We start from the raw sequence: 27,539 nt of genomic DNA, 5'->3' as shown, positions 1-27,539 counted from the left end.
TACTGTAAACAAATGGAAAGCACAATGTTCAGGACCAGACAATTTGTTTCTTCCATCCTTTCTTAGACTTTCTCCTTCAACAACCTGTTTGCTCTCTGAACTGGCTTATATTGGTTGTGTCACATGATTTGAAACAAGTGAAATCAATTTTGAGTGGTTGTGTTTAATCAATGACATGTGTTCTCTATTTGTATTTGATTGTTGCCACTTGTGTTTACCAGTATGGGTGACATGTGCATTACAGTGCAGAATGTGTTTAGAGTTCTGCTGAAAAGTCAAAGTGAGATCCGCAAATTGTGTTTTACCATGTGAAATGGTTTAAGGTATTGACAACAGACTGCACAATTAGCTAAATGAGTTCAGGCAACTGCGAACTTTGTTCAGCCAACGGGTTTTATTGTTTTAGCAATTGAGAAAAACTGTAATTAGAAAAAACATTATACCATCAGAACAACATTGACTTTAAGCATACTAGCATGAATCGTAAATATGAATTAATTTTAAAAACTAGTATGTTTCATTGGTCAAATCTAAATCAAATATATAAAAGATCTTGTAATTATGAGATAGTGAAACACTGCGGTCAAGCCAGCCCACAACTAGAAACACTTGGTCAATGGAATTTCAAAATAAAAGCCCTCTTAAATGTTAGATATTGTCAATATTTCCATGTGAATTCAGCTTGACATTAAAATGAAAGAAAGACCTGTTTTCACACACAAAATATTTCAAATTTCAGCGGGCTTTAATTTTAAAATTCTACATCAGAACTTCCTGATATTACATGAGTGAGTCTCTGTGGTGGACCACTACCAGTCTGAATTAAAATTAGTCTGTGGAAACAGGGAGTTTCCTTTTAATATCCATCTGAAGATACATGTAAATATTGACAATATCTGACATTTAAGGGGGCTTTAATTTTGAAATTCCACATCAGATTGACCTGATTTTTTCTGGGTGTCATCCTGAGGTCAAGTACTATCAGTCTGGAGTGGAACAGTCGAGTAATAACGGGTTGTTTTTAAGAAATATGAATCCTAATGTACATAGAGTACAGTCAAATTTAAAAGTTCAAAGGGCTCTTATTCTGAAATTCCACATCAGATTGACCTGTTTTTTTTCTGGGTACCATCCTCAGGTCTAGTACTACCAGTCTGAAGTGGAACGGTCGAGTAATAACGGGTAGTTTTGTTTTTTAAACTTTAACCTTAATGTAAAGGAAATATGAACGTGTAACGGGCTTTTATTTTGAAAGGCTACATCAAATTTCTCGTAATTATGAGATCCTGATCTTGTAATTACGAGATACGAGTGTCTAAGGTTTTTTTTTTTTTTTTTTTATCCAGTGAATGCAATGCGCTTCCGTAAGATGGACCTCAGTGCACTGCTACTTTTCTTTTACACGTCGGGCCTCTTTCAGAAAGGTGAGCAAAAGATGATAAAGTAATGTGTGATTCAAACATTTTACAAGTTTGTGTCATTTCTCTTAAACTTAAAGTTGAGCTGCGACTGCGTCATCACGCAGCGTTTTGATTCCAATAGTACCTTTGCATTTTGCTTACCATGATAATGTATATTTTGCAAAGAAAAAATGCCTTAAAAAGTAAATTTTGATTATAAGCTGTCGCGGAAGGAAGCTGAGGAAGAAAACCAGGGGACGTGTTTTGCATGTAGCTTCCTGGAACAAAGAGTTTCCTCTAGTGACAAACACTGACTGTTGGTGAAACGCCAGTTTAAACCGTGCAGAGATGATGTTTGTTGTCGACCACCTACACAATATTAAGATTACGGTAACTATAAAAATGCAACAGTGTGATGACTTGGGTTTGTCAAACGGTCAGCAGTGATCTCACGAATAATTTACATATTACACTGGCAAAGCAAGTTGATTTGCATAGCACAAGACAACAAGTGCTTTACAGAGGCATAACAATGACATTAAAAGAAATTTTTAAAAAATGCATTCAAAATACATTAAAAAGAAGAAGGAAGACATCAAGAAACAAAACATTAAAACAGGTTAAGAAACAGGAAAGTAAGCTGAAATAGAAAAGGTTTAAAAGAGACAAGAATATAAAAGTCACAGTGCAGTTCAAAGCCCTGAAAGTGCTTCAATGAAAAGCAGTTTCACTGTTGATCTATACACATTATCACAAAGTGCACTTTAATTTCTTGTTTAATCAGCCAATCACAGCAAAGCAAAGGGTTCAACAACTCACAAAATTACAGTTCTCAATTGCTAAAACACAATTTCTGAAACCTTGCTCCATTTTCTGAAAACATTGAACACAAAATCTCAGCTTCAAGCACTATTTACAAACCTCTGACTCCTCGTGCAAAATGAAACTTTCGCCTTAAAACAGATTTACCTGTGCTCAAAACCAAACGCTGCTCAAATCATAAACAAAGCGTTCAAAATCATATACACTATCAAGCAGTCAGTAAACAACACACCAAAACATAGAAAACACGTTGTTCAAAACATATAGTTCTCAGGGAGAAGTACATTTTTAATCTCAAAACAAATTCATATTTTTCCATCATTGTCTTTTGATGAATGAAAACATGTTCTATCATAGCAGCTCAAAATTCATCAGAAATTATACTCTGCTTTGCTCTTTGCATTTTTTTTGTTCTTCCTCCTCCTTGTTCCCCTATTTTTACAGTACTGTACCCTGCATCTCACAAACGTGTCCTTTGTTTCTGTGATACTGTAATTCTTGTTTTTTGTTGATATGAACCTGAAACCAGTCAACATCTATTGAGCAGTCAGTACTGTAAACAAATGGAAAGCACAATGTTCAGGACCAGACAATTTGTTTCTTCCATCCTTTCTTAGACTTTCTCCTTCAACAACCTGTTTGCTCTCTGAACTGGCTTATATTGGTTGTGTCACATGATTTGAAACAAGTGAAATCAATTTTGAGTGGTTGTGTTTAATCAATGACATGTGTTCTCTATTTGTATTTGATTGTTGCCACTTGTGTTTACCAGTATGGGTGACATGTGCATTACAGTGCAGAATGTGTTTAGAGTTCTGCTGAAAAGTCTAAGTGAGATCTGCTGATTGTGTTTTACCATGTGAAATGGTTTAAGGTATTGACAACAGACTGCACAATTAGCTAAATGAGTTCAGGCAACTGCGAACTTTGTTCAGCCAACGGGTTTTAGTGTTTTAGCAATTGAGGAAAACTGTAAAAGTTGGGACTCGTTGTTACAGGTTTTAGGTTTTAGAGGTTTTTTTCGCTCTGACCAGGAGCCCCTCAAGTGTCACATACATTGTTGGAAGCCTCTGAAACTTTCTCTTCCTGCAGGTCTGACAGATCTGATACGAACACAGCGGACTGTGACGGCAGCTGTTGGAGATGAAGCCCTCTTAAACTGTGAGCTGCTGCAATCCAAAGATGTTGTTCAGGTCACATGGCAGAAAGTTTTACCTGAGTGGGAGGAGACACTTGTTACTTTCACCACTACATATGGTGAACGAGTGAATCCTGACTTTAAAGATAAAGTAGAGTTTACAGATGCTGGACTGCAGAGCAGCTCCATCATCATCAGAAACGTGACAGAACAAGATGAAGGCTGCTATCAGTGTTTGTTCAACGCCGACCCTGAAGGTGCTCTCATTGGTACAACCTGCCTCCAAGTCTACGGTAAGAAGCAACCAACTTCACACACAACATGCTGCTGCATTGTGCCTTCATCCTCACCACTAACAACATTTAATTCATGTGATATCTTTTCTGTGCAGAGCTGCAAGAACCCGTTCTCCATGTGGGAGACTCAAACTCTGAGGAGACAGTTGTGTCCTGCTCGGCCACAGGTCGACCTGCTCCCACAGTGACATTAACTGTCCTGAGAGACAACGTCCACGTTTCTGACCCTGTCAGTGTCTCCAACACCAACGGTACAGTCACTGTCACCTCTACAGCTGTGCTGACTGGTCTCCATGACGACAGCACAGAGGTTAGATGTGCAGTGCGAGTGCTCTCTGGTCCTCAGAAAGAGAAGATCATGATGATTCCTGCTGAAGTCAAACAGTCTGCTGATGGTGAGAAACACTTCCACACATACTGATTCATAGAACGATGAGGACTTTAAACTCATGTCTTTATTTTATTTTATAAGTTTAATGAGGATTTTGGGTGTATATCACTAATTTTCCTTTGTTCTCAAAGGTTCCTCTTGGATTATTATTATAGTGTTCTCTGTAGTGGGCTTTGTTTGTGTTGCAGCAGTCATCACAGCCGTCACAGCCGTCACAGTCCTGCTGATACAGAAACATAGGAACAGGTAATTCTTAACTTTCAGCTCATCATTTGTCTCAATTAAGCTGGTAATGATTGATTCGATCTTTTCAGACAACACCAATAAATGAAAGGTTCGTATATTTTTGTTCACCTTTGACTTTTCTTCATCCTTCAGTCCGAAACAAAGTGACTCTGAGGAGATCAACACACCACAAGAAACAACTGAACAGACTCAAGAGTAAGATCACTTCTTGATTTCTCACTTGTAAATGTTTTTTGCTGCTTCAGACTGATGAAAATATTAATATGTTGTTTTTAACTAAAGGACCAAAACACCTGTCAGGCATCAAGATAAGAGGACGTTAAGGAAACGGGTGTCAGCTGAGAAAAATGAAGTAACTGCACAAAAGCATCGACCGACACTCAGCGACAAATATGGTGACATTTGTGAAAGACCTGTGTAAGATCAGTTCCAACATTTGGCATGCTGACTTCCCTTCTCTGTCTCTGGTGACTTTACACACAGCTTTGATATGAAATGTACCGATGATTCTGACTCTCATGGCCGATAATAGAAACTAACATTTTTCTGCTTTTTCATGCACACCTGAGTGTAAGAAAAGCTCAGACGTAGAGAGCAAAGTCAGTTTATTTGATATTTCACAGCTGTGATGAGACTTTTTCCCTCCTGTTGTGTTCTTCCTGTTTGTGTGTTTATTGGCTGCTCACAAAACAACTTTAAAGGTGCATACCACCACCTACTGTGTGTAGATGCTGCACTTGTTAAGTCAACAAAAGCAAAGCTTTGTAGTATCGGCTAGATTTATTTTTTTATCTGCCTATAACAGATAATGTGAATTTTTTATTATCGAGTTGATAATTTCTCTGTTTAATTTATATCGTGCATCTTCCTATGTTTTTACTATTTCAGATAAAATGTATGAAAACTTACGGCCGCTACTTTTTGTACTTTTTTAAAAAATAAACTGAATTATGCAAAAGATGAAGCTACAGGTGACTGCAGCTACACTGAGTATCATCAATGAAGAGTTTCACTTATGGAGTTTAAGTGTCACTGTTATTAATTAATTATCATTTTATTTGGTGAACCAGCAGATATGGTGAAATGGTGACAGCTCCGTCACTCCATGTTCTTTATTGAGTTATTAGTCTTCTTGTTCTGCTAATTATAATGAAAGGAACAATGAGCATGTTCAGATGTAGTTTATTCCCAGCTGTGACTCTTTTATCTGCATCGTGTCCACTGGAGGTGCAGAACCTGAAACATAAGTCATAATTAATCACATGTTGTAAATGGTGATCAGCCCAGACAGGACTGGACTGGTAATCTGGCATACGGGGCGTTTTCCTGGTGGACCGACGACCCTGAAGCAGATATCATCCTAATTTTAAAATATTCATTTTGCGTGTAATAACAACTTGATGTGATCCCAGCAGTGTGTTGAACATGTGCTGCAGTAACACAAAATGTCCACTGGAGGTCCTGCTTCTCTCACATTTACAGAAGAAGAGTTGAGGCTGGTTTGAGGGATGAAGGACTGAACACGTCCAGTTACTAGTTGTTGACTTTTTAATGACTTTTTATCACTTTATCATCATTTTCCTTAATTGCACGCTCCACTTAACTCATCTGATGGCCTGATAACCTGATAACAGATAATATATAATTATTACTGTTTATTCATTTATTATCATTTTACTTTACATCAACACCGTGGTAGCTATTTTCTATCAGCTGTTTCAGTTTCCTGGTTAGTGGGCAGGGCCGAGGACCCTCCTCGAGACCAGGACCGTCACCAGTTGAACTGCCACACCCTGTTGGCACTTCACTTTATTAAAAATCTGACCAGTCGGACCGAAATGGACCTCAGTGCACTGCTACTTTTCTTTTACACGTCGGGACTCTTTCAGAAAGGTGAGCAAAAGATGAGAAAGTAATGTGTGATTCAAAGATTTTACATGTTTGTGTTATTTCTCTTAAACCGAAAGTTAAGCTGCGACTGCGTCATTACGCAGCGTGTTAACTCCTAAAGTACCTTTGCATTTTGCCTAGAAAAAATGCCTTAAAAAAGTGTTTATATTAGCTGTCAAGGAAGGAAGCTGAGGAAGAAAACCAGGGGACGTGTTTTAGCATGTAGCTTTCTGAAACAAAGAGTTTCTTCTAGTGACAAACACTGACTGTTGGTGAAACGGTGATGATGTTTGTGGTCGACCTCATAAGAGGCAGACACATCTCAGACCCAGAGGAATAAGACTACACAACATTAGAGCAGGGGTCGGTAAATTGGGAAAACCCGTCAAGTCCAGGCCAGATGGGAAAGTATCCAGCCAGTAAACTCAGGCAGTGTCGCTACATTTCAGAGTCCACTAGCGACTCTTTTTCTGGTGTTATTGGAGACTTGTGGAGACTCTGAGTGACAGCACGTTTCGTTCAACAAGCAGCGGGTGCTGCCGTGGGCCCGCCCCAAAGCACTCAATGAACCGTCTACACGCAGTCTGCATCATTCAGTCATTGTGCTCATATCAGTGTGTGTTCTCCAGCATCATTTTACAAGATGCTCCTTTAATGTCGTACAATATAATCATATTTCAGGTTATAGTCTATTTCTGGCTTCACATGACTAATAATTCATGTTTTATGTCACATTTTTAAAGAAAACCACACTCATAGTAACAGTAATCTGTAATCTCCCGCAGGTCTGACAGATCTGATCCAAACAGAGCAGGATGTGGTTGCAGCTGTAGGAGACGAGGCTTGTTTAAGCTGCCAGCTGCTGCAGACTAAAGAAGTCCTCCAGGTCACGTGGCAGAAAGTTTTACCTGAGGGGGAGGAGAATATTGCTTCCTACAACAAGTACTTTGGTCGAAGGGTGAATGCTGATTTTCAAGGAAAAGTGGAGATTAAAGACAATGGACTGCAGAACTGCTCCATAGTTATCAAGAACACAACAGAGCTGGATGAAGGCTGCTATCGCTGTTTGTTCAACGCCTACCCTGAAGGTGCTGTCTCTGGTTCAACCTGCCTCAAAGTCTACGGTAAGAACCTTTATGCTTATATAACAAAATGCATGGAAGTGAATCACCTTTGCTCACCACGAAAATGTAATTACTCTAATCTCATTTCGCTCAATCTGCCTCTGCAGAGCTGCATGAACCCGTTCTCCATGTGGGAGACTCAAACTCTGAGGAGACAGTTGTGTCCTGCTCGGCCACAGGTCGACCTGCTCCCACAGTGACATTAACTGTCCTGAGAGACAACGTCCACTTTTCTGACCCTGTCAGTGTCTCCAACACCAACGGTACAGTCACTGTCACCTCTACAGCTGTGCTGACTGGTCTCCATGACAACAGCACAGAGGTTAGATGTGCAGTGCGAGTGCTCTCTGGTCCTCAGAAAGAGAAGATCATGATGATTCCTGCTGAAGTCAAACAGTCTGCTGATGGTGAGAAACACTTCCACACATACTGATTCATAGAACGATGAGGACTTTAAACTCATGTCTTTTGTTTATCTGACAGGTTTCAGTGAGGATTCTGGGAGCGAGATCACAGCTTTCACCAGGATCACTATATTGTCCGTGGTACTGTCCTTATGTTGTGTTGTAGCAGCCATCACAGTCCTGCTGATATGGAAACATAGGAACAGGTAATTCTTAACTTTCAGCTCATCATCTGTCTCCTTTAATATGGTAATGATTGATTCGATCTTTTCAGACAACACCAATAAATACAAGATTTATATACTTTTATTCACCATTGACTTTTCTTCATCCTGAACACACTCAAGAGTAAGATCACTTATTGATTTCTCACTTGTAAATGTTTTTTGTTGCTTCAGACTGATGAAATTACTTATATCATGTTTTTGACTAAAGGACCGAAACACCTTTCATGGGGCAAGATAATGAGCCGTTAAGGAAACGGACGAAACCTGAGAAAGATGAAGAAAGTGACTGAACAAAAGCATCGGCCGACACTCGGCGACAACTATTTGGTGAAACAACCCATAAGACTTTAGTGGCAGAACAAAAACTGCCCTCAGTTACAGTGACATCAGTGAAAGACCATATGATAAGTTACACTAGTTCACTGTTGCACGAAGAAGAATTTCCATCCTGTATTTTTTTTGGGATGCACGATATGGATTTTATTCAGCCGATACGATAACAGATGATTACCTGACTCTCATGGCTGTGTAGTGTACGAAAGGCTCAGACGTGTATGTGTAAGACGATTTATTCATTTTGAATTCAACACATTTATTTTTTATTGCTTCTTTTCAACATTATTTAGTCTCCTCTCTGTTTTCGCTTTCCACGACCAAAATTGTGTTTATTAATGAAGCCAATTTTGATGCACTGAACTCTTCATGGTCCATCATGTATTCATAGTCAGCGTGTTGTTCAGAGAGATTTTAGAAATTGACTGATGTCTTGCTTTATTTTAGGTATGAAGACATCTGTTTTAGCGCTCACTTTTGTAACTACTCCTGTTAACTTGCTGCAGTTACTGTATGTTTAAACTGAACAATGTTTTTATGTGAAGGATCAAAACAGCTTTAATGCAGGAAGAGAACGAGCTGATAAGGCTGCGGACGTCTGCTAGAAAAATAAAACAAGGGACAACCTGAAAAAATCGTCTTCTACAGGAAGGTGTCAAAAGAAGTGTAAATTACAAATGTAAATATGTAAATATAAAATGTATAAATATCATCATATAAATATGATGAAAGTTGTTGGAGATAAAATTGTCATGAGATTTTAAATAAAAATGTGCTCCAAGGTCTGATGTCAGTGGTCATTAGATTCATCATGTCATGAATTAATGGAACAATGAGCATGTTCAGATGTAGTTTATTCCCAACTGTGACTCTTTTATCTGCATCGTGTCCACTGGAGGTGCAGAACCTGAAACATAAGTCATAATTAATAACATGTTGTAAATGGTGATCAGCCCAGACAGGACTGGACTGGTAATCTGGCATACGGGGCGTTTTCCTGAAGCAGATATCATCTTACTTTTAAAATATTCATATAGTGTGTAATAACAACTTGATGTGATCCCTGCAGTGTGTTGAACATGTGCTGCAGTAACACAAAATGTCCACTGGAGGTCCTGCTTCTCTCACATTTACAGAAGAAGAGTTGAGGCTGGTTTGAGGGATGAAGGACTGAACACGTCCAGTTACTAGTTGTTGACTTTTTAATGACTTTTTATTACTTTATCATCATTTTCCTTTAGTGAAGCTGAAGTAATAAAGTGTCTTCATTGTACTGAGAGGTTGGACAACAATCTGTAATTAAATGTCCATGTACTTCTCCCTGATTGGTCCAGATGTACCACTGTGGTCGGGTTGGGTGCACCAGATGTCACACGCTGTTTAAATCACATTTTTTTAACAGTCTTTAGTTATCATTTAAATAATAAGGTGAGCCTACATGATTGTTTCTTTCAAAGTCTATGGTAAGAAATGAATGCTGTGTGTTTCTGTATAACATATACAGATATCACATATAACATAATATCTTTTCTGTGCAGAGCTGCATGAACCTGTTCTCTATGTGAGTTCACAATCGCCCCCCGTCTAACAACTACATGAACTATTCTAAGTAATGTTTTAAAGTTTAATTTACATTATGTTGAGTCACATTCGTCGACTGTCTTCCTCACTCTCTGACTCTATCGATTATAGTGACACCAAGAGAAACACTGATAACTTGAGTAAAGTAAGGAAGAGATATCTGTCACGCTCATGTCTCAACATGAAGATTAAAAAAGGCAAAAACTGCACCAAAGGAGTAAAAATAAACACTAAATAAATAAACACTTCTGACGCACTGAACAATGTTGATGTGACCTCCTGCATATTGTGCAGAGCAGCAACAAACCTGATGTGGACTTGAAAACCAAACTCTGCTCAGAGACAGACTGCTGCTCCGCCTGCAGCTGTTGATACTTCCTCTTTCAACCACATTTGGTCGGTAGATATTCCCACAGTCTGCAGCAGAGATGACACTCAATGTTGTTCTACATTTACTTAGCGTGTTTAGTATGGGGTTCCATTTGTGCCAAAAACAAGTCGCCATGCGCAACGTCTGTGAGAAGACATTAGTCTATGTCCATTAAACGTTGTACTGTCCTTCTGTCATTTGACTTTGTCATTACATCGTGTCGTCATGATGTGTCATTTGACAAAGTGTTGTTATGTGTTGTTTGACAGTGTCATTATTATGTGTGTTATGGCATGTCGTCTTGATGTGTCGTTGCTATGCGTTGTTGCTATACTATATGTCCTTACTATGTGTCGTCTTGATGTGTCGTTTGACAACGTTGTTACTACGTGTCGTTAGTATGTGTCGTTACTACGCGTCGTCTTGATGCGTCGTCTGGCAACGTCGTTATGCCTTGATACCCTGGTGGCACCGGGTGCCCCTGTCCCGGCTTACCCTTCGTGGTCGGCGGAGGGAACCTCCCAGCAGAGCTGTCACACTTCAGTATTGTCCCCTAACACTAATTTATGTTTCATGCATCATAGCCTACTTACAAGAACAATCTGAATAAAAGTCCAAATATAGAAGTTTCACACAAAATTAACCTGGCAACACAGGGCAAACTGTCACCACTGTCCATTGCAACAACGCCCTTCAAGAAAAGTCCCAATTCTGGCAAGAAACACAGTTTGTGGCTTGTTGCATTAAGGAGTGTCCACTGAACTTCAAAGTTTACTGAGTAGCCAGGCATAACGACGTTGTCAGACGACGCATCGTAGTAACGACACGTAGTAATGACGTAAAGACACTGTCAACCCACACATCATAACAACACTTTGTCAAATGACACATGACGACACGATGTAATGACAAAGTCAAATGACACAAGGACAGTTCAACATTTAATAGACATAGACAAATGTCTTCTCACATGTTCAGTAGACATAGACAGTGCGCATGGCGAGATATTTTTGGCACACATGGAACCCCATATTATACAGCTGTGTGACTTTAGTGTATGTTTTCCAAAAACAATTTTACAGGATGCTCTCTTAATGTCGTACATGTATGAAGACTTTTGAAGTTAAATGTCCTTCTATGACCTACGTCGTCACGTTCACCCCTCACAAATAGTGCCACACAGGCTGACATGAGCCTGATGGAGGATACCAACATCTACATTGACAGTGTCGTTGAGAGCTTTCCAGCGAGCGACAGCTACATGGCTGAGCTGCGGGAGCAGCTGTGTGCAGACAGCGTTTGCGCTAAAGTAATGAAGTACTGTCTGGAAGGCTGGCCTGACAAGAGCCAATTGCCAGCACCAATCAGACACTACTAGAACGAGAGAGCGGTTTTACAGTAAGTGTACGCGATGGACTTCTCCTGTATGGCACACGGTTAGTCATACCAGCTAACATGAGGATTGATGTACTCAAGAAAATCCACGAGGGCCACCAGGGGGTGGTGAAGTGCAGGGACCGTGCTGGCCAGACAGCGAGGTGGCCTGGACTGAGTCGTCAGATAAGAGAGCTAGTTCTTAGGTGCAGAGAATGCTGTAAAGACAGAATCAATGCAAAAGAGCCTTTGATGCCTAACAAATTACCAGAAAGGCCTTGGCAAAAAGTGGGTGCTGACCTGTTCTCCCTGAGAGACAGCACATTTCTACTAGTGGTAGATTACTACTACTAAATAGCACAACTCAGCCCAACCAGGTCCACAGATGTGATCGTTCACCTGAAATCAATGTTCGCCAGACACGGTATCCCAGAAACTTTTGTGAGTGATAACGGTCCACAGTTTTCCGGAGCTGCAATGAAAGCATTTGCATCAAACTACGGGTTTGATCATGTAACCAGCAGCCCCAAATTTCCCCAGAGTAATGGAGAAGCAGAGCATGCCGTCCAGACTATCAAAAACCTACTCAAGAAAGCCCGGGATCCACACCGTGCTTTACTGGCCTACAGGGCCACACCTTTGAGCAACGGCTAGAGCCCAGCCCAGCTGCTCATGGGACGTCACCTTCATACCCCACTGCCCACCTTTCCAGAGACTCTGCAGCCAGCTCTCCCGGATCTTCAAGCGCTCCAACATTTCAATCTTAGACACAGAGCAAAAGATCTCCCAGACCTCTTACCTGGAGATCCTGTGTGGATCTCAGATACAAAAACAGAAGGGACAGTGATATCTAAACACCATTCACCACGGTCCTACCTGGTCAACGGGCCACAAGGAGCACTCGGGAGGAACAGACTGCATTTAGTGCCCATGCCAGTATCTGAGTCTCAGAGTGAGAGCCCTCAAGAGACTGCACCAGAGACTGTGTCACCAGTTAAACGTCAGGATGCAGCAGGCATCACGAGAAACGAGGTCAGGCAGAGAAGTACAGAAGCCACAGAGGCTTGACGTGTCTTGCATTGGTGTGAAACATGTTCAGTTCTAATGTCCCAGATGTGTTATGGAGATGTGAAACTGATTAATGTTAATACAGTTTATTCACAAGGTTACGGGACTTGTTGAGACCAAACTGGTATTGTGTTATGTGTAAAATATGGTAATATGGTATATATTGTTAATTATATAAAGCATGTTTATGGATTTGTATTGAAGCCTGAGCTAAGGTTAAATTAAAATGCAGTTACAGGTCATTTCTGACCTAAAGGAAAGGGGGATGTGGTGTAATTGTATTCTGTTTACATGTGATGACGTCACATATAGGTGCATGCCGGGTAGTTGGAGGTTAACCTGGAAGTGGACTTGGCCGCTTGTAACATGCTATTGAAGTACGTTAAGTAAACATACAAAGAAACAACTACGGTGTCATTATTGAGAACAAGAACCCACACAGACAACACAACAACAGAGACACAGAGACGTGCAGAACGAGGACGGTGGTGGACCTTTTCTCTGCTGCACCCACACTGGACTGCAGGTTTTATGGGAGGCTGTGATTTTTTATATATTTGGGACCCTTTTAACTGAATGCATTTAAACAGTTGTAAAATAAATGTTTTACTGTTTTTACCATGACGTTTGGCTCTTCGGTCTCCTCAGTGTTGCTCTCACCTGATAAAAATGAACTTACATTAAACCAGGATAACATTTTACAAAATGTTCCCTCTTCAGTCACTAAATCCAAGAATATCTGCCCTCCTAATAATATTAAAACATCTCAGAGTTTCTCTTGTGTCAACTGTTTGATATAATTATTACTGTTTATTCATTTATTATCATTTTACTTTACATCAACACCGTGGTAGCTATTTTCTATCAGCTGTTTCCAAATAACAGTCATAGGCCACGTCCAAAATAATATAGATATGCGTGAATTAGATCCATGAGCGGGCTGATCGGATGTGTTTCCTGGTTAGTGGGCAGGGCCGAGACCTTCCGGCAGACCTGGACCATCGCCAGTTGAAATAAACTCCAGCTGAGCTGTCACACCCTGTTGGCACTTCACTTTATTAAAAACCTGACCAGTCGGACCGAGATGGACCTCAGTGCACTGCTACTTTTCTTTTATACGTGGGGACTCTTTCAGAAAGGTGAGCAAAAGATGATAAAGTAATGTGTGATTCAAACATTTTACATGTTTGTGTCATTTCTCTTAAACTGAAAGTTAAGCTGTGACTGCGTCATTACGCAGCGTTTTAATTCCAAAAGTACCAAAAGAAGAAAACCAGGGGACGTGTTTTGCATTTAGCTTCCTGGAACAAAGAGTTTCTTCTAGTGACAAACACTGACTGTTGATGAAACGCCAGTTTAAACCGTGCAGAGATGATGTTTGTGGTCGACCTCATAAGAGGCAGACACATCTCAGACCCAGTGGAATAAGACTACACAACATTAAGATCATGGTAACTGTAAAAATGTAACAGTGTGATGACTTGGGTTTGTCAAACAGTCAGCAGTGATCTCACGAATAATTTACATATTGCACTGGCAAAGCAAGTTTATTTGCATAGCACAAGACAACAAGTGCTTTACAGAGGCATAAACATTACATTAAAAGAAATAAAAAAATGCATTTAAAATACATTAAAAACTATACCGATTGTAAAGTTGCACATGCTAAAATAAACAGCAACTTTTCCACACATTTAGCAAAAATACACGTTTAAAAAACACGTTAATTTTAAAATGTCACTTTTGACCAGATTTACAGCAATATTTGTGAACTTTGTGATATTTACTTCTCTTGTAAAAATATAATGTCAATGTTAAATCTATATACAAAATCTAAATCCAAATGTTAAATATTAAATCTAAATGTTAAATCTAAATCTAAATGTTAAATCTAAATCTAAATGTTAAATATAAATGTTAAATATAAATATATATGTTACATTTAAATCTAAATGTTAAATATGAATATAAATGTTAAATTTAAATGTTAAATATAATATAGATGTTAAATGTTAAATATAAATATAAATGTTAAATTTAAATGTTAAATAGCCTATAAATATAAATACTAAATGTTAAATCTAAATCTAAATGCTAAATGTTAAATGTAAATGTCACGGTGAAACTAAATATTTAGCTAAAATGCAAATTCACACTGCCTGTCACCGGAAGTACCAAAACAAAAGCTCATTGACGCGAACAAGCACTTTTCGCAGAGTCTCTGCATTACCGCCGCAGCGGCAGTTCGCCAATTCTCCGTTGTTGTTTGTTCACACAGAGCCAAGCAGCTTGATGTTTGGTGGGTCAGGATCTCAATCCCAACACATTATAACAGCATCCATATGATTATAAACAGTCAGCGGGTACATGTTTAGATTGACAGGACTCCTGTCAATGGAGGACACCTGAAGAAACACCTTGAAAAAACACACCGACGTCATCAACATGACGTGTACCTCTTTCAGAGCCGCAGCGCCGGCTTTTTGTGTGAATTACACAGCGGTTCGTCTTTATGCCAGCGCTGCTTGGCTTTGGCTCAGTGTGAACAACCAACAGCGATAATGCGGCTTCTCTGCTTGAAAAGGGCTAGCACAGCTACAGCATACACCACAGTAGAGCCACTACAGCAATTGGTAGCTTTTATTTTGGTACTTCCGGTGACAGGCAGTGTGAATTTGCATATTAGCTAAATATTTAGTTTCACCCGTGACATTTAGATTTAACATTTAGCATTTAGATTTAACATTTATATTTAGATTTATATTTAACATTTAGATTTAACATTTAGATTTATATTTAGATTTAATATTTAGATTTATATTTAACATTATATTTAACATTTATATTTATATTTAACATTTATATTTATATTTAACATTTAGATTTAACATTTAGATTTATATTAAACATTTATATTTATATTTAACATTTAGATTTAAATTTAACATTTATATTTAGATTTAACATTTAACATTTAGATTTAATATTTAACATTTAGATTTAGATTTAACATTTAGATTTAACATTGACATTATATTTTTACAAGAGAAGTAAATATCACAAAGTTCACAAATATTGCTGTAAATCTGGTCAAAAGCAATATTAAAAAATTCACATACGTTTTTTTAATGGGGTTTGGTGCTAAATGTGTGGAAAAGTTGCTGTTTATTTTAGCATGCGCAACTTTACAATCGGCGCCCCATAAAAAACAAGAAGGAAGACATCAAGAAACAAAACATTAAAACAAGTTAAAGCAACACAAGGTAGTTTGGACTCATTACTACCCCCGGCTGGTTGAGAAGCGCAATTATTTGTTTCTAGAGTTGTAAATACTGTCTCTGTATGAGCATCCCTGGGGAAAATGAATACACGTGAATTTGTTGACAGAGCCGGCGAATCACGAAATCGTCTGAAAAAACCTCAACCGAGTGCCAACAACAAGCTAGATTCAGAGATAGCAGTTGGTAGTTTGTTAGCATATAGGCTGCACAGCACATTAGCATGCTAGAATTATTCTCATACCGAGTTGGTTGTAGTGATTGCACCGACTAAGTTACTTCCAAAACACAACGCTTGGGCGTGAATGTGTTTAGTACTGCTGAAAATATAACTACATTTTCGGGAGTTACTAAGTACAATCGCAAGTTGACGTTGTGTTCGGCGTAATAACTACAACCAACTCGGTATGACAACAGTAAGTAGCATGCTAACGTTACCTCCCGATCCCGATCACACTGTTCAACAATTGCGTTGATTATCTGCATGAACTAAGGAATCCGCAACTTTTCAAGACAAGACGTTCACAGTGTTTTAGTAAGTTAGTCATCGTCTACAGTCACTACATGAAAACTTGCAAGCTGACGTTGTGTTTGGCGTAATAACTACAACCAACTCGGCACAACAGTAGCTAAGTAGCATGATAACGTTACCTCCCGATCACACTGTTCAACAATTGCGTTGATTATCTGCATGAACTAAGGAATCCACAACTTTTCAAGACAAGACGTTCATAGTGTTTAATTAAGTTAGTCATCGTCTACAGTCACTACATGAAAACGTGCAAGCTGACGTTGTGTTTGGTGCAATAACTACAACCAACTCGGGACGGCAACAATAGCTAAGTAGCATGGTAACGTTACCGATAACAACAATAGCCTGGCGTTACCTCCCGACCACACTGTTCAACAATTATGTTGATTATCAGCATGAACTAAGAAATCTGCAACTTTACAAGACAAGACGTTCATAGTGTTTAGGAAGTTAGTCATCGTCTATAGTCACTACATAAAAAACGAGCAAGCTATCGAAACGGACAGCATTAGCTTATCTCCCGGCTTTATTATGGTTATAAACTGTGGACAAATAGAGCCCCAATGAACACCACATAACAACAAATCAACTCAAAGTAAAAGTCGGTAAGATAATAAATATGTATATATGTAATATATGACTTACAAATCCAGTAGCATCTAGGTTAGGTCGCCATCAGTTCTTTCAGCTCGCACCACCGAGCGTAAGCTGGTCCAATATTTATCCATGTCTGGCTCATGTTATATCACTTTCTCCTTTTCTTCTCTTCGCCACCTCAGACAATACCTTCTTGGCTTTTTTAGCTGGCTTTGCCATGGCGTTGGTTTAGAAAAAATCCAAGTAGCTGCTGGCTAAATCCACCGACGAATAAACGCGCCGTAAAGCAGGTCGCACTAGACTTCCCTACGTCAGGTATGTCCCTACCCGCTCTGGGAAGTTACACAGTGCGGTTTCTGCCTGCGCGACCCCCCTCAGACTGCAGAGGCGTCACCGTTCATCCTATTAACCGTTATTCTACCACTTAACTGAGTTTAGAAATATTATTTTAAGGTCGAAAAGCTACCTAGTGTTGCTTTAAGAAATAGGAAAGTAAGCTGAAATAGAATAGGTTTAAAAGAGACTTGTCACGCCCTCCACTTCTAGGGCTAGATAGTGGCAGCCTCTCTTTTCTTTTCTTTTTTCCCCCTCTCTCCTCTCCCTCTTTCTCTAGCAGGCGGAGGCGTGATGCGGCTTCAGGGCGGACAGGTGCAGCCACTCTCTAATCAGCGGATTGATCCGTGCGGCGGGAAGAGGAGCGCTCTCATTCATTCACCCGCTGCCATAAAGACCAGGCGCTTTCCACAACCCGACGCTGGACCGTAACCCGAAAATCAGTCAGTATAAGATATCTCTTTTACCTGTTTCCTGTAGAACGATTTCTGATCCTTGTCTCCATCTCTGCCTCCAGTTTGCTCGCTCCGCCTGCGCCCTCGGACCGCCGGCTCTCCAAGTTGCTTCCGCCTTGATTTCACCCGCCTCATCGGATCCTCATTCCGGCTCAATCCAGGACGCCGCACCTGTCCTCCGTCTCCACCTGGCCGCACCACGCCATCACCACCTGCCTCTCCCCCTCCAGCCAGCAACCACGGACTGCCCGGCTCACTCTCTCTCGCCAGTTCTGGTAGTACTAAATACCCCCACCTGTCTCGCGCTTTTGCAGACAGCGCTTTTTGTTGATTGTTTACTGGCCACCTTAGTTCCCATTTGCCTGTGTTCACCTATCTCGCGTTTTTTTACAGGCAGCGCCCTTTGTTAATTATTACAATAGCTGCCCCCCTTAGTTCCCCTTTTGCCTATATCTGTTTGCATCTTTGGGGCTTAATAAATATCTGGTGTTTTGAACTGCTCTGGCCTGAGTCTCTTTGTCCGCACTTGAGCCTTGGGGGTCTGAACTGTGACAGTACGGTCCAGCCAAGATGAGCTCAGCAGACAAAGAGACTGGCTCGGAGGCAGCCTCCCCCGCCACCTCATTTCGACAAGCTATTGCTAATCAGGAAAGCGTGTTAGCTCAACATGATGAATTGTTGCGTTCCCTAGTCAGTAGCAATCATGTCATGCTTAATCAGATCTCTGAACTAACCACCCAGTTAAGGGGATTGGCTGGTCAAATTGCTCAGACCGCTTCCCCAAACTCAGCGTTAGCCGCTAATTCTGCCACGGCTAGCGGTAGTGTCCCACCGCCCTTTCGTGAACCTGTAGTGCCAGTACCAGAACGTTACAGGGGGGAGTTAGGGTCCTGCCAGGCCTTTTTAACTCAGGTTTCGCTGGTTTTTGAGATGCAGCCTCTCTCCTATGCCTCCGACCGTTCGAAGATAGCCTACACCATCGGGTTATTGTCAGGACAGGCGAGAGAGTGGGGCACGGCTGTTTGGGGGCGCCAGGACGTTGCCTGTGAGTCCTACGCGGCATTCGTGGCTGAGATGAGGAAGGTCTTTGACCACCCAGTAAGCGGTAACAACGCCAGCCACCGTCTCATGGCCATCTCCCAAGGGACAAGGAGTGTCGCAGAGTTTGCGGTGGAGTTCCGGACGCTGGCTGCAGAGAGCTCCTGGAACGACGGCGCGCTCCAGGGAGCCTTTTACAAGGGGCTAGGTGAGGCCCTCAAGGACGAGCTGGCAACTCGTGACGACCCTCCAGACCTGGACCACCTCATCGCATTAGCGATTAAGATCGACAACCGGCTCCGGGAGAGGAGGCGAGAACGGAGCGCCCGCTCTGTACCAGGGCCCACCAGAACCCCAAGTGTCCCAGGCCCCAGAACTCTGCCGGAACCCCTGAAGCTGACAAAGCCTTCTCTGAACTGAAGCAACGCTTTGTTTCAGCGCCTATCCTGACCCAGCCAGATCCCGAGAGACAGTTCATCCTGGAGGTGGATGCCTCGGACACCGGGGTAGGGGCAGTCCTGTCCCAGCGGGCTGCTACGGATCAAAAACTACACCCCTGTGCCTTCTTCTCACGCCGTCTTACCCCCGCAGAGAGGAACTATGATGTCGGAGATCGCGAGCTGTTGGCCGTCAAGCTCGCTCTGGAAGAGTGGCGGCATCTGCTGGAGGGTGCCCTGCAGCCTTTCATCGTATGGACAGACCACAAGAACCTGGAATACATCAGGTCGGCCAGGAGGCTGAATTCCCGTCAGGCCCGCTGGTCCCTCTTCTTCAGCCGCTTCAACTTCTCCATCACTTATCGCCCCGGGTCCAGGAACACCAAGCCTGATGCCCTGTCCCGTCAGTTCTCCGGAGAGAACTCCCCGCCAGACCCGGAACCCATCTTGCCCCAGACCCGCATTGTCGCCTCCCTCACTTGGGAGGTTGAGGCCCAAGTACTCCAGGCCCTGGAACAGCAACCTGACCCTGGAGGTGGTCCCCCGAACCGCCTGTTTGTCCCAGAAGCCGTCCGCCCGCAGGTTCTCCTGTGGGGGCATTCATCTAAGTTCGCCTGTCATCCCGGAGCTGCCCGCACCTTAGAGGTCCTCCGGCAACGGTTCTGGTGGCCCACCATGGAGGCCGACACCCGAGAGTTCACCCTGGCCTGTTCCGTCTGTGCCCGCAACAAAACGTCTAATCAGCCCAGCTCCGGATTCCTGCGGCCGCTTCCCATTCCCAGGAGACCCTGGTCCCACATTGCAGTGGATTTCGTCACAGGCCTCCCCCCTTCCCAAGGAAACACCGCCATACTAACCATCGTCGACCGGTTCTCCAAGTCTGCCCATTTCCTCCCCCTGCCTAAATTACCCACAGCCATTCAAACGGCAGATCTTCTGGTCTCTCAGGTTTTCAGGATTCACGGCATCCCTTCCGACATAGTCTCCGACCGTGGTCCCCAGTTCACGTCTGAGGTGTGGAGGGCGTTCTGTAGGGCTCTGGGGGCCACGGTCAGTCTCTCTTCTGGTTTCCACCCACAGTCAAACGGCCAGACGGAACGGGCCAATCAGTCTCTGGAGACTTTCCTACGCTGTGTGGCCTCGGAACACCCTACGACCTGGAGCAACCAACTCCCCTGGGTGGAGTATGCATACAACTCCCTATCCAACTCTTCCTCTGGACTGTCCCCCTTCCAGTGCGTCCTGGGATACCAGCCCCCCCTGTTTCCAGCTTCCGAAGGGGAAATTGTCATCCCCTCGGTACAAAGTTTCGTCAGGAGGTGCGAACGTACTTGGAGGAAGGTTCGGGTCGCCCTCCGCCGGGCCTCCTTGAGAATGGAGCGACAGGCCAACCGTCGCCGTTCCCCTGCTCCTGCCTACGCCCCGGGCCAGAAGGTTTGGCTCAGGGCCAAGGACCTTCCACTCCGGGTGGAGTCGAAGAAGTTGGCCCCACGCTTTGTGGGTCCGTTCGAGGTGGAGAGGGTCGTTAACCCCGCTGCCGTCCGGCTTAAACTGCCCCCGTCCATGAAGATTCATCCCACGTTCCATGTTTCGCAGCTAAAGCCGGTACGGGAGAGTCCTTTGGCCCCCCCAGTCCATCCCCCTCCTCCACCCAGGATGGTGGACGATGGGCCCGTCTACACTGTCAGTCGCTTGCTGGATGTCCGTCGGCGGGGTAGAGGGGTCCAGTTCTTGGTCGACTGGGAGGGATATGGGCCGGAGGAGCGCAGCTGGGTTCCCCGTCGCCAGATCCTGGACCGCACATTGATCAGCGACCTCTACCGCCGCCACCCAGAGAAGCGCCTTCGTGCACCTGGAGGTGCACGTGGGGGGGGGGGTACTGTCACGCCCTCCACTTCTAGGGCTAGATAGTGGCAGCCTCTCTTTTCTTTTCTTTTTTCCCCCTCTCTCCTCTCCCTCTTTCTCTAGCAGGCGGAGGCGTGATGCGGCTTCAGGGCGGACAGGTGCAGCCACTCTCTAATCAGCGGATTGATCCGTGCGGCGGGAAGAGGAGCGCTCTCATTCATTCACCCGCTGCCATAAAGACCAGGCGCTTTCCACAACCCGACGCTGGACCGTAACCCGAAAATCAGTCAGTATAAGATATCTCTTTTACCTGTTTCCTGTAGAACGATTTCTGATCCTTGTCTCCATCTCTGCCTCCAGTTTGCTCGCTCCGCCTGCGCCCTCGGACCGCCGGCTCTCCAAGTTGCTTCCGCCTTGATTTCACCCGCCTCATCGGATCCTCATTCCGGCTCAATCCAGGACGCCGCACCTGTCCTCCGTCTCCACCTGGCCGCACCACGCCATCACCACCTGCCTCTCCCCCTCCAGCCAGCAACCACGGACTGCCCGGCTCACTCTCTCTCGCCAGTTCTGGTAGTACTAAATACCCCCACCTGTCTCGCGCTTTTGCAGACAGCGCTTTTTGTTGATTGTTTACTGGCCACCTTAGTTCCCATTTGCCTGTGTTCACCTATCTCGCGTTTTTTTACAGGCAGCGCCCTTTGTTAATTATTACAATAGCTGCCCCCCTTAGTTCCCCTTTTGCCTATATCTGTTTGCATCTTTGGGGCTTAATAAATATCTGGTGTTTTGAACTGCTCTGGCCTGAGTCTCTTTGTCCGCACTTGAGCCTTGGGGGTCTGAACTGTGACAAGACTAGAAAATAAAAGTCACAGTGCAGTTCAAAGCCCTGAAAGTGCTTCAATGAAAAGCAGTTTCACTGTTGATCTATACCCATTATCACAAAGTGCACTTTAATTTCTTGTTTAATCAACCAATCACAGCAAAGCAAAGGGTTCAACCATGCCTGCTCACAAAACTAAAAGCTTCCTTTCTCAGACCTAAAACACTCCTGGGACTCGTTGTTACAGGTTTTCGGTTTAAGAGGTTTTTTTTCACTCTGGCCAGGAGCCCCTCAAGTGTCACATACATTGTTGGAAGCCTCTGAAACTTTCTCTTCCTGCAGGTCTGGCAGATCTGATTCGAACACAGCAGGTTGTGATGGCAGCTGAAGGAGATGAAGCCCTCTTAAACTGTGAGCTGCTGCAATCTAAAGATGTTGTTCAGGTCACGTGGCAGAAAGTTTTCCCTGACTGGGAGGAGACACTTGTTACTTACACCACTACATATGGTGAAAGAGTGAATCCTGACTTTAAAGATAAAGTAGAGTTTGCAGATGCTGGACTGCAGAGCAGCTCCATCATTATCAGAAACGTGACAGAACAAGATGAAGGCTGCTATCACTGTTTGTTCAACGCCGACCCTGAAGGTGCTCTCATTGGTACAACCTGCCTCCAAGTCTACGGTAAGAACCAACCAACTTCACACACAACAAGCTGCTGCATTGTGCCTTCATCCTCAACACTAACAACATTTAATTCATGGTATATCTTTTCTGTGCAGAGCTGCATGAACCTGTTTTTCATGTGGGAGACTCAAACTCTGAGGAGACAGTTGTGTCCTGCTCGGCCACAGGTCGACCTGCTCCCACAGTGACATTAACTGTCCTGAGAGACAACGTCCACTTTTCTGACCCTGTCAGTGTCTCCAACACCAACGGTACAGTCACTGTCACCTCTACAGCTGTGCTGACTGGTCTCCATGACGACAGCACAGAGGTTAGATGTGCAGTGCGAGTGCTCTCTGGTCCTCAGAAAGAGAAGATCATGATGATTCCTGCTGAAGTCAAACAGTCTGCTGATGGTGAGAAAAACTTCCACACATACTGATTCATAGAACAATGAGGACTTTAAACTCATGTCTTTATTTTATTTTTTCGGTTTAAATAGGATTTTGGGTGTATATCACTAATTTTCCTTTGTTCTCAAAGGTTCCTCTTGGATTATTATTATAGTGTTCTCTGTAGTGGCCTTTGTTTGTGGTGCAGTAATCACAGCCGTCACAGTCCTGCTGATAAGGAAACACAGGAACAGGTAATTCTTAACTTTCAGCTCATCATTTGTCTCAATTAAGTTGGTAATGATTGATTCGATCTTTTCAGACAACACCAAGAAATACAAGATTTATATATTTTTCTTCACCTTTGACTTTTCTTCACCCTTCAGTCTGAAACAAAGAGACTCTGAGGAGATCAACACACCACAAGTAACAACTGGACACACTCAAGAGTAAGATTGCTTCTTGATTTCTCACTTGTAAATGTTTTTTGTTGCTTCAGACTGATGAAAAGTCACTAAGATTAATGTTGAGTCGGTGTGTAACTATGCCAAAACAATGTCGGACTCCGTAGTTTTCTCTGGGCCCCTGCCAAATCTAACCAGTGATGACATGTTTAGCCGCATGTCATCATTCAACCGTTGGCTGTCGAGGTGGTGTCCAGCAAACGATGTGGGCTTTGTTGATAATTGGCGGACTTTCTGGAGAAAACGTGGTCTGATTAGGAGAGACGGCATCCATCCCACTTTGGACGGAGCGGCTCTCATCTCTAGAAATCTAACCCATTTTATTAGCCAACCACCAGCCTGACAACCCAGAGTTGAGACCAGGAGGCAGAGCTGCAGTCTTACAAGCTTCTCTGAGCTTCCATTAGATCAGTTGCACACCCAAAACTTTATTGAGACTGTGTCTGCCCCCCGACCACCTAAATTAATTAAATTAATCAAATCAAAAGTCAGCAGAAGAGGAGTTGTGCATGAAAATCTAATAAAAATTAACAGCAACTCTGCAATTTCAAAACAAGACAAGAGAATTAAGTGTGGACTCCTAAACATCAGATCCCTGTCATCGAAAGCTGTATTAGTAAATGACTTAATTTCAGATTGTAATATTGATTTATTCTGTCTTACTGAAACCTGGCTGCATCCTGAAGAATATGTCAGCCTGAATGAATCCACTCCCCCTAGTCATATTAATACTCACATTCCTCGAGGCTCCGGCCGAGGAGGTGGTGTTGCAGCTATTTATGACTTAAGTCTGTCAATCAATCCTAAACCTAAATTAAATTATAACTCATTTGAAAGCCTTGTTCTGAGTCTTTCACATCCAACGTGGAAAACTTTACAGCCAGTTCTATTTGTTGTAGTGTATCAAGCACCTGGTCCTTACTCAGAATTTTTATCTGAATTCTCTGAGTTTTTATCAAGTCTAGTCCTCAAATCAGATAAAGTAATTATTGTAGGTGATTTTAATATTCATGTGGATGTCTTTAATGATAGCCTTAGTACTGCATTTATCTCATTATTAGACTCTATTGGCTTCTCTCAGTGTGTACATAAACCAACTCACTGTTTTGACCACACCCTTGACCTTGTTCTAGCTTATGGTATCGAGATTGAAAATCTAACAGTTTCTCCACAGAATCCTCTTTTATCAGACCATCACTTAATAACTTTTGAAGTTCTATTACTGGACTACACACCATTAGGCAAAAACTCCTTCACTAGATGTCTATCTGATAGTGCTGTAGCTAAATTTAAGGAAATAATACCGCTGGCACTAAATTCAATGCCATGTCTTAATATAATAGAGGATTCCTCCGCTAACCTCAGTTCCTCACAAATTGATCATCTTGTTGATAGCACTGCAGGCTCATTGGGAACAACACTGGACTCTATTGCCCCTCTGAAAAAGAAACCTATAAAACACAGGAGGTTAGCACCTTGGTATAACTCGGATACCCGCAAATTGAAGCAAACATCACGGAAATTTGAAAGGAAATGGCGTTCCACCAATTTGGAAGAATCTCGCTTAGCCTGGAAAGATAGCCTTAAAATATATAGGAAGGCCCTCCGCAATGCCAGAGCAAACTATTACTCGTCATTAATAGAGGAAAATAAAAACAACACCAGGTTTCTTTTCAGCACTGTAGCCAGGCTGACAGAAAGTCACAGCTCTACTGAACCATGTATTCCTACAACGCTCAGTAGTAATGATTTCATGAGCTTCTTTAATGATAAAATTTTAACTATTAGAGACAAAATCCATCATCGCTTGCCCTCAACTGGCACTATTGTATCTTTAAACACAGGAACCTCAGAAACAGTTGTAAATTCTGACTTATATTTAGACTGCTTCTCTCCCATTGACCTCCATCAACTAACTTCGATGATTTCTTCATCTAGACCAACAACTTGTCTCCTAGACCCCATCCCAACTAGGTTGTTGAAAGAAACTTTACCTTTAATTAGCTCATCTCTACTAGAAATGATCAACCTGTCTCTATTAACAGGATACGTACCACAGTCCTTTAAACTAGCTGTAATTAGACTGCTCCTTAAAAAGCCTAATCTTAATCCAGAAGCTTTAGCCAACTATAGACCTATATCCAACCTCCCTTTCCTCTCCAAGATCCTTGAGAAAGCAGTCGCCAACCAGCTATGTGACTTTCTTCATAACAATAGTTTATATGAGGATTTTCAATCAGGTTTTAGAACACATCATAGCACAGAGACGGCACTGGTGAAAGTTACAAATGACCTCCTAATCGCTTCTGACAAAGGACTTGTCTCTGTCCTGGTCTTACTAGATCTTAGTGCTGCATTTGATACCATTGATCATCACATTCTACTACAGAGACTGGAACACTTAATTGGCATTAAAGGACCCGCATTACACTGGTTTAAGTCCTATTTATCGGATCGATTTCAGTTTGTACATGTTAATGATGAGTCATCCCTGTATACCAAGGTTAGTCATGGTGTTCCTCAAGGCTCCGTGCTTGGACCCATACTATTCACCTTATATATGCTCCCTCTAGGAAATATAATTCGGAAACACTCCATAAACTTTCATTGTTACGCAGATGATACCCAATTATACCTATCAATAAAGCCAGATGAAACTAATCAGCTAACTAAACTCCATGCATGTCTCAAGGACATTAAGACCTGGAAGATATGTCCTTCAACTCAAGGTCTGCATTTTTTCATCTACGTAACATTGCAAAAATCAGGCCCATCCTGTCTCAAAAAGACGCAGAAAAGCTAGTCCATGCATTTGTTACTTCCAGGCTGGACTATTGTAATTCTCTATTATCAGGCTGCCCTAACAAGTCTCTAAAGAGTCTCCAGCTGGTCCAGAATGCTGCAGCACATGTACTGACAGGAACTAAGAAAAGAGATCATATTACTCCTGTATTGGCCTCTCTGCACTGGCTCCCTGTAAAATCAAGAATAGAGTTTAAAATCCTTCTCCTCACTTACAAAGCTGTTAATGGTCAGGCACCATCATATCTCCAGGAGCTCATACTACCCTATCACCCAACTAGAGCATTACGCTCCCAGAACGCAGGATTACTTGTAGTTCCTAAAGTCTCCAAAAGCAGAATGGGAGCCAGAGCCTTCAGTTATCAAGCTCCTGTTCTGTGGAACCATCTTCCTGTTTTGGTCCGGGAGGCAGACACCCTCTCTACCTTTAAGAGTAGACTTAAGACCTTCCTTTTCGATATAGCTTAAAGTTAGGGCTGGCCCAGGCCTGTCTTGGACCAGCTCTTAGTTATGCTGCTATAGGCCTAGTCCGGGGCACAAATGATACACCGAGCTTCTCTCTCCTCCTCTCCTCTCCATCTGTATACATGCCCCATCTCTGCATGTCACTGACTTCACTTCTTCCCCGGAGTCCTTGTGCTTTCTAGTCCTACAGGCTCCCATGGATCCAGGTCGCGCCCGGGTCGTGGATCGTGGATGCGCCTACTGTCATGGCCCTGCCTGATCATGGATGCGCCTACTGTCATGGCCCTGCCTGACACCCACCACTACTGTTGCTAATATTAGTCATATCTCTGTTACATACGTTCCACTACTATTATTGTAATGCATTACTACATACTATCCTTACCGTTAACCACTACTACTGTTATTACTAGTAATCACATTTCCATTATGTGCATTTCATTATTATTGCTGTAATACCTCTTTATGTACTTTCATTCCTGTCAACCATCCATTATAATTGTATACATTGTGATCTCGTTGATCTGCTCTGTACATGCGACATCTATTGCACGTCTGTCCGTCCTGGGAGAGGGATCCCTCCTCTGTGGCTCTTCCTGAGGTTTCTTCCGCATTTTTTTTTTCCCTGTTAAAAGGGTATTTTTTTGGGGCAAGTTTTTCCTCACTCGAATCGAGGGTCGAAGGACAGAGGGTGTCGTCTCTGTACAGATTGTAAAGCCCTCTGAGGCAAACTGTGATTTGTGAATTTGGG

At 42.7% G+C, this 27,539-nt stretch overlaps 1 protein-coding gene and 2 long non-coding RNA genes across 7 annotated transcripts; all 3 read left to right on the top strand.

Moving 5' to 3' along the window:
- The first annotated feature begins 1,328 nt into the window (after positions 1–1,328).
- Positions 1,329–24,412, top strand: LOC311253518 (OX-2 membrane glycoprotein-like). 5 transcript variants are annotated; one of them, XM_084347543.1, is made up of 6 exons: positions 1,329–1,424; positions 3,315–3,653; positions 3,752–4,051; positions 4,236–4,293; positions 4,426–4,488; positions 4,576–5,161. In XM_084347543.1, the coding sequence occupies exons 1-6, from the start codon at positions 1,355–1,357 to the stop codon at positions 4,712–4,714; spliced, it is 969 nt and encodes a 322-aa protein (XP_084203669.1). In that variant the 5' UTR covers positions 1,329–1,354; the 3' UTR covers positions 4,715–5,161. The 5 variants fall into 5 exon arrangements, with proteins under 5 accessions (XP_084203669.1, XP_084203668.1, XP_084203671.1 ...); XM_084347542.1 differs by having other exon boundaries at positions 4,179–4,293; XM_084347545.1 differs by lacking the exons at positions 3,315–3,653; positions 3,752–4,051; positions 4,236–4,293; positions 4,426–4,488; positions 4,576–5,161 and adding exons at positions 22,345–22,683; positions 22,782–23,081; positions 23,209–23,311; positions 23,444–24,412 and having other exon boundaries at positions 1,346–1,424.
- Positions 17,649–18,359, top strand: LOC311253313. Its single transcript, XR_014621664.1, has 2 exons — positions 17,649–17,847; positions 17,922–18,359. It is a non-coding gene; the product is annotated as an uncharacterized lncRNA (long non-coding RNA).
- On the top strand, positions 21,263–21,977 carry LOC311253185. Its single transcript, XR_014621633.1, has 2 exons — positions 21,263–21,465; positions 21,540–21,977. It is a non-coding gene; the product is annotated as an uncharacterized lncRNA (long non-coding RNA).
- Positions 24,413–27,539: the final 3,127 nt, after the last annotated feature.

The sequence above is a fragment of the Pagrus pagrus genome (genome assembly GCF_965226575.1).
Source record: "Pagrus pagrus genome assembly, chromosome: 24".
Lineage (NCBI taxonomy): Eukaryota > Metazoa > Chordata > Actinopteri > Spariformes > Sparidae > Pagrus > Pagrus pagrus.
This window is presented reverse-complemented; position numbering and strand designations above follow the sequence as displayed.

Bases quoted from the DNA above. Each gene is read 5' to 3' on its own strand.
- LOC311253518 (XM_084347542.1), top strand. From the start codon at position 1,355: ATGCGCTTCCGTAAGATGGACCTCAGTGCACTGCTACTTTTCTTTTAC. The intron at 1,425-3,314 runs GTGAGCAAAAGA...CTCTTCCTGCAG, and splicing joins GTCGGGCCTCTTTCAGAAAG to GTCTGACAGATCTGATACGA. The intron at 4,052-4,178 runs GTGAGAAACACT...TTGTTCTCAAAG, and splicing joins AGTCAAACAGTCTGCTGATG to GTTCCTCTTGGATTATTATT.